General features: G+C 64.5%; 1 protein-coding gene across 3 annotated transcripts; it reads left to right on the forward strand.

Annotated features, from left to right (window-relative positions):
- Positions 1 to 697: 697 nt before the first annotated feature.
- Positions 698 to 6930, forward strand: ST3GAL2 (ST3 beta-galactoside alpha-2,3-sialyltransferase 2). 3 transcript variants are annotated; one of them, XM_052685318.1, is made up of 8 exons: positions 698 to 822; positions 2973 to 3142; positions 3252 to 3659; positions 3821 to 4014; positions 4285 to 4464; positions 4632 to 4677; positions 4804 to 4923; positions 5009 to 6930. In XM_052685318.1, the coding sequence occupies exons 3-8, from the start codon at positions 3324 to 3326 to the stop codon at positions 5180 to 5182; spliced, it is 1050 nt and encodes a 349-aa protein (XP_052541278.1). In that variant the 5' UTR covers positions 698 to 822; positions 2973 to 3142; positions 3252 to 3323; the 3' UTR covers positions 5183 to 6930. The 3 variants fall into 3 exon arrangements, with proteins under 3 accessions (XP_052541278.1, XP_052541279.1, XP_052541280.1); XM_052685319.1 differs by having other exon boundaries at positions 738 to 840; XM_052685320.1 differs by lacking the exon at positions 698 to 822 and adding an exon at positions 1573 to 2838.
- Positions 6931 to 6997: the final 67 nt, after the last annotated feature.

Here is a 6997-nt window from a genome sequence, read left to right on the forward strand (position 1 = left end):
GAGGCTCTGGACTACAGCTCCCGGCGTGCACCGCGGCAGGGCGCCTTAAAGGCGCAGCGTCCCGTTTCCGTGCCCGGCCACGAGCGGGGCTCGGGGCTGTGGGGGGAGGGCGGGGATGGGGTTCTGCCTCCGCGTGGCTCTGAGACACCCCGCAGTGCGGCTGTGCCTGCCGGGATTGGCTCCGGGGGCTGCCCTGTGCCTGCGCGGGAGGGGAGGCAGCGGGGCACCGGGATGGGTAGGGGGCTGAGTGTGGGGATGGGCACGAGGCAAGGCAGCGGGGTGGGCGTGGGGATGGGTACAGGGACGGGCATCGATGTGGGCATCGGGGCGGTCACAGAGCTGAGCACTGGGATGGATGTGGACATGGGTACCAGAGTAGGTATGGGGCTGGGCACTGGGATGGGCACGGCGCTGGGCACGATGGTGGGTACGGGCATGGGCGTGGAGATAAACAGCAGGATAGCCTCCGGGATGGGTACCATCCCATGGGTACCGCGGGCACCGGGACGGGTACCGGGATGGGCACCGGGATGGGCACCGGGATGGGCACGGGGCTGTGGAGCGAGAAAGGCACAGGGATGGGCGCCCGGCCCCGCCGTGCTGCCCCCGCGGCGGCCCCGCTCTCCTCCTACAAGTCCCACAACCCCGCACGGACTACATCTCCCAGCCTGCCGAGCCCACCCCCCCGCACGGCGCGGCACGGCCCGGCCCCGCACGGCGCGGAGCGGAGCGGAGGGCGCGGCGCGGTGCGGGGGGCGGCGGCGGCGGCGGCGGAGGGGCCCGGAGGCTCCCGGTGGTGGGGCCGGGCCGGAGCGGAGCGAGGTGCGGTGGAGGCGGCGGGTACTGCCCCGAGGGGAGGAGAAGGGGGAGGGGGGGTCGGGTGCGGGGTGCGGGAGATCGGGGGGACGATGGGCGCCGGGAGGATGCGGTGGTACCGGGGGTGGGCGCGTGGGTGCACAGCGAGCCCCGGGGGTGCGAGATGGGGGTGCCCCAAAGGAGCCCTTAGGGTGCGTGGGTTTGGGGCAGCGGGGGGGATGTGGGGGCGGCTGTGCGCTGTGTCCCCCATTGGGGTGGTGGGACGGGGGGGGGGGGGGGGGGTGGGCATGGAGCGGCGTCACGGGGTCGGCGGTGTCAGCGGCGGTGCCCTTTCGGTCTGCAAGCCACGGGGCGAGCGGTGGTCCTGGAGTGCGGGGCCCGGCCTTTCCGGGTGACCCCAGCCAGGGGACGTGTGTACGTTGGGATACATAGACAGGAAACTCTGTTTTTCGCACTGGGTTGGCTGACGTGGGAATGGGGTTTCACAGCAACCCCCAAAGCCGCTCAGAAAGCAGCGCGCGCGCTGCCAGGACGGCGTTGCTCCGGGTGGCCCCAGCGAGGAGCTGAGCTCACAGCGCTAATCCAGCTAATTAACAACATGCGAGCGCTCCCGGAGCGGCCGAACAGCCCAAAATGGGGTCGGCGGTGGCAGCGTTGGACGGGGCCGTTCTGCACGTATCGCGCTGGGAAGGCGGCAGGGCGGCCCGCCCGGCTGCTGGGAGCGGAATGTTGGCGGCGCGGGCCAGGAGCTCTCCGACAGCCCGAATTCCTGCCTGTCTGGAGGAGGCTCCCAGCCTCAGTGCCGAGCAGCGAGGCCGACGGGGCGGCCGGAAACCCCATGGAAAATAGGGCCCGGACCCGTTTCTTCACCATAGAGAAAGCCCTCTCCTCCCCAGCGATGCCAGCTTTGCTCCCCGTGTGCACCTCCACCCCCACCGCGCTCCCCCAGGCTGGCTGCTGCCGTGCCCATCTTGGTGCTCCTGCACATATTTTCCCAGTGAGGCATCCGGTGTGGATGGAACAGGAGCAGGCTTGCCACTGGGGAGCTGGGCACGGGGATGGCAGCCTGGGAGGGTGAGACGGAAAGGCGGCCAGGAGGAGATGGAGGGGAGGAGGAGATGGAGGTGCTGAGCCCCAGCTCTGAGCGGTTGCTGATTTTTCCAGGCTTGGCTGCAGGAATGTGGTTTGGTGGGCCCCTGCCTGCTGGTATCCAAGCTGGTGGCTTGGTGAGGCCAAAAAGTGGTAGGACCTGAGCTGATGGCTCGGTGGGACCTGACCTGGTGACTTGATAGAACCCAACCCCGTGGTACCCAATTTGGTGGCTTGGTGGAACTTGACCTTAGAAGACCTGAGCTGGTAGGACCAAAGCTGATGGGACCCAACCTGGTGGGACCTGATCTAGTTACTTGGTTGGACTCAACCCCGTGGCACCTTGGGGGGCCCAAACTGATAGAATCCAACCCAATGGGACCCAACCCAGCGGCTTGGAGGGACTTCACTTAGTGGGACCTGATCACGTTACTTGGTGGGACCCAGCCCTATGCTATCCAACTCGGTGGCTTGGCAGGACCTGAGCTTGTAGGACCTGACCTGGTGGGTCACTGGGACTCAACCTGGTGAGACCTGACCCGGTGAATCAGTGGCACCCAGCCCCATGGCACCATCTTGGTGGCTTGGTGGAGCCTGACCCAACCTTGACCGTCTTCTGAGGGAGCTGATGAGCACCTGGAAGTGCTGAGAACCCAGGCTGGATGGGGCCGTGTGTCTATGGGTGTCCCCTCCGTGCAGGGCTTGGGGCTGGCCGGTCTCTCCTGACCCCAAACCATTGCAAACACCTTTGTGAGGACACGTGCCCTCGCCATGCAGGCGCACTGACCCCCCCGCAGCTCCAACTGGGGAACTGCTGGCAGCAGGCAGGGCAGGCAGGACGTGCCTCGTGTTCTGGTTTCCTTCCTCTTGCCTTGTGACAGTCGGTGACTCATTGGAGCAGGATACCACCAGCACCCTCCCAGTTTTCCAGAGGTGCCGAGTGCAGGGCGCTTGTTGCCCTTGAAAGTTTTTGTAGGGAGCGGCCCAGGGGGTGACGGGGTTTTTGGGGGCAGGATCCTCTTTGCTTTTGCTGTCCCTTAACCGACGTCCCCTCCTTTCTGCTCTAGGCTGTTGTCACTCACGTGTCCCCAGCACAGGATGATGAGTGTCACCACAACCTGGAACCAGCAGGGGACGGCTCCCCAAGCCCACGGGGCCACCGGCACGCGGAGCTACGGCTGAGCCCAGCGTGCCGAGCCGCGCCGAGCCAGGCGGATGGAAAGCTGCAGCCCGGCAGGTAGGGACGCTCCAACCCACCCCGCGGCGGTGCCAAACCTCCCGGTCAGCACAGCATCCCGGGGGGCTGCACGCCGCACCGTGCTGAGCGGAGGCTCTGCGCCCCACAGGGAGCCCCGCGCCCACCCCGCGCCCCAGCCTTATGCCCGGGGAGCGGCGCCGAGCCTGCCTGCCCGCCCACCATGAAGTGCTCGCTGCGCGTCTGCTTCCTCTCCACCGCTTTCCTCCTCATCTTCGTCATGTCGGTGCTATTCACCTACTCCCACCACAGCATCGCCTACCTGGACCCCGGCGGGTTGGGCGGCATCCACCGGGTGAAGCTGGTGCCCGGTTACGCCGGCGTGCGGCGGCTGAGCCACGGCGTGCCGTACCCCAAGGGCTGCGCGTGCCGCCGCTGCCCCAAGGATGCCGCCGCCTCCGCCGCCGCCTGGTTTGACAGCCGCTACGACGGCGCCGTGTCCCCGGTGTGGACCAAGGAGAACATGGAGCTGCCGCCGGATGTGCAGCGCTGGTGGATGGTGAGCGATGGGGGATGCTGCGGGATCTCCGCCGCGCCGCGGCCCCGCTGAGCCCAGCCTGCTTCTGGGTTTGCCCTCCTAACCCCGGCACCCCACGCTGCAGGCTGTTCTGGGGCGGCTGCCGCAACGAGGTCCCCCACCGCCTCCTTCTCACCCTGCAGATGCTGCAGCCCCAGTTCAAGTCCCACAACACGCAGGAGGTGCTGAGCAAGCTCTTCCAGATCGTGCCAGGGGAGAACCCTTACCGCTGGCGCGACCCGCGCCGCTGCCGGCGCTGCGCTGTGGTCGGCAACTCGGGCAACCTGCGTGGCTCCGGCTATGGGCACGAGATCGATGGGCACGACTTCATCATGAGGTGAGGGCACAAGCAGTGCATCGGCACCTGGCCAGGGGGGCTGTGTGTCCCCTTCGTGTGCCAGTGCCCAGCTCTGCCAGAGGGTGGTGAGGCACTGGCACAGGTTGCCCAAGGAGGCTGTGGATGCCCCATCCCTGCAGGCATTCAAGGCCAGGCTGGATGTGGCTCGGAGCAGCCTGGTTGGTGACCCCGCACGTAGCAGGGGGTTGGAACTGGATGAGCATTGTAGTCCTTTGCAACCCAAGCCATTCTATGGTTCTCTGTCCCCAGGATGAACCAGGCACCCACGGTGGGCTTTGAGGGGGACGTGGGCAGCCGGACCACGCACCACTTCATGTACCCCGAGAGCGCCAAGAACCTGCCTGCCAACGTCAGCTTTGTGCTGGTGCCCTTTAAGACCTTGGACCTGCTCTGGATCGCCAGCGCCCTCTCCACTGGCCAGATCAGGTTGTAAGTAGCCGGTGGCCATGCACAGAGGTGCCATCGCCCTGGGAGCTGTTTTGGGAGTGGTGAAGTCACGGCCGTAGCTTGGTGGCTTTCTCCCCATCTCCACTATCCCTGGGTTAACATAGCCCCAGCCGTGATTACCCACCCACCCCTCTGCTTCCTTCCTCCAGCACCTACGCGCCCGTGAAGCCTTTTCTGCGCGTGGACAAGGAGAAGGTGAGAGCAGCACTGTGCTCCTCAGCACCCACTTCACCCCGCACCTCTCCGGGTGCTGCCAGGCACGCGGCCCCAAGGAGACGCAGTGCTCAGCATCCCTCCCTCCATCCCCTACCCTGGGTTCAGGTGCAGATCTACAACCCTGCCTTCTTCAAGTACATCCACGACCGCTGGACGGAGCACCACGGGCGCTACCCCTCCACCGGCATGCTGGTGCTTTTCTTTGCCCTCCACGTCTGCGACGAGGTGGGTGACGGTGTGGGGATGCAGCACCCGGCCCCGTATCACACAGGGGCTGGCGGTGATCGCGATGCCAACCTTCACCCCACAGGTGAACGTCTTTGGGTTCGGCGCCGACAGCCGGGGCAATTGGCACCACTACTGGGAGAACAACCGCTACGCCGGCGAGTTCCGCAAGACTGGGGTGCACGACGCCGACTTCGAGGCACACATCATCGACATGCTGGCCAAAACCAGCAGGATTGAGGTCTACCGGGGCAATTAACTGAGGGCCGGGCGGCCGCGCATCCTCCAGCTCCTAACCCCGGCACTGCCAGAGCTGCCCCGGCTGCTGTTAGGTGCCGGCAGCCTACGGGGTTCTGAGCTCTCGGCAGACTTTGTGTGGTTTGGGGAGTTTTGACTTTGATGTTGTTAGTATTAAGGAACCCGCTTCAGCCGAGCGAGGATTTGTAGACGCCGCCAGCGACCAGCCGGCCTGGGGAGCGCCCGACTCGTAACTCTTACAGTCAAACCAAATGCTGCTCTTTTTAAAACAAGAACGACAACAAAAAAAACAAGCATACAAAAGCCCCCAAACCCGGCGACTTTGGGGAGAGCTCGAGCCCAGGATGAGGGCAGGGTGACAATCAGCAGCAGGCCGGGTCAGCTCTCCAACAGCAGGACACAAAGCGGCTGCTGCTCTGTCCTTCCGTCGGAGGTTTTCTCTCCCTTTGCTTCTCCCTCTGTGGCTCTCGGGAAGGGGTCCGGACTCTCGTGGTCCTCTCGGTCAGATGCCCCCCATGTTCCGTCGGGGAGTGGGATAGGAGGGGTTTGGGAGGGCAGGGAGATGGGCAAAAGGCAGCTGAGAAACCCGAGCGCCTGGTGGAAGTGACAGCGCAGTAAGGCACAGCTGTGTGCGTCCATCCCTCACCATCTGGGCTCCCCTTCGCCTTGGGGACAGGAGCAGGTTAGGATAGCTTTAGCAGGTGAGTGAAACACAGCCGGGGGGGGTCACTTCTTATCTCCCTCTTGCTACAGACAGCTCTGGCCAGAAGCTGCAAACCCAAAGCTCGTGGTGTTGGGGGACAGTGGCTCAGTGTGGGGCTGAGGTGCTGGAAGCTGCAGCGGTGACCGAGGGACGATCGCGCAGGGCTTGGGGGCAAACTGCCCTTTTCTACTTGGCTTCTCTCTACGTTTCTGTGCTTTGGGAGTGTTTTCTTTTTTGAGGTGTCTCTCTACGGTCTCTCGAGACACCAGGTCTGTGCTGTGCCTGCTGCTGGGGGCCCCACAGCAGCCCCCGAGGCGGCGGTGCGACCGGGAGCCCCAGCCCCTTCCCAACGCCTCGACTTGGCGTTGCCGCCTTCTTCTGGGGGAAGAAAACCACAGAAATCACACAACCACAAGCAACAACGAGTGCCTTGACTACCTGCCGCCGGCTGCGCTGCCCTGCGAGCACAGGGGGGGTCGGGATGCACACAGCAGCATTCCCAGCCCCCCCTTCCTCCTGGGAGGGTCAGCATTGCCCAGGCACCCCTGGCACTGGGCTGTGCCCACACCTCTCCCACTCCAGGTCAGACAATCCCGAGCCCACCGGCAGCACCCAATAACGATTTTTCGGCTGATTTCCTTCCCCCCTCGACCCCCCACCCCGACTCTTTTTATTATTATTGTTGTTATTATTATTATTTAAACTGTCCCAACACGAGGACTCACGACCACTCCTGTTTCTGCGCAGAGCTGCCGGCGGGCGCACGCACAAGCATGCTGCAGGGCCCGCGGGCGCCGCGCTACGAGCACCACTGTACTGTACATAGAGGAGCAGCAGGCAGAGGCTGTGGGCATCGGGGGATGGAGGGGGGTTGGGGGGGTTGGTTTTGGGGAGAAACCGAGGTTTTGGGGAATCCCCATCGTGGCGTGAGGCGGCCCCGCAGCCTGTGCGGATGTGGGGGACTTCTGCACACAACTGTCTTAAAACAATTTGGTTGGGTTTTTGTTTTGTTTTTTTTTTAAGTCAATAAAAACCATGCATCTGGACGGCTCTGTGTTCCTCCATCCTGATTCGAGGACACCGTGGGGCACAGGCAGTGGTAGGGATGCACCA

Source organism: Tympanuchus pallidicinctus, unplaced genomic scaffold (assembly GCF_026119805.1).
Source record: "Tympanuchus pallidicinctus isolate F22 unplaced genomic scaffold, pur_lepc_1.0 scaffold22, whole genome shotgun sequence".
NCBI classification, from domain to species: Eukaryota; Metazoa; Chordata; class Aves; order Galliformes; family Phasianidae; genus Tympanuchus; species Tympanuchus pallidicinctus.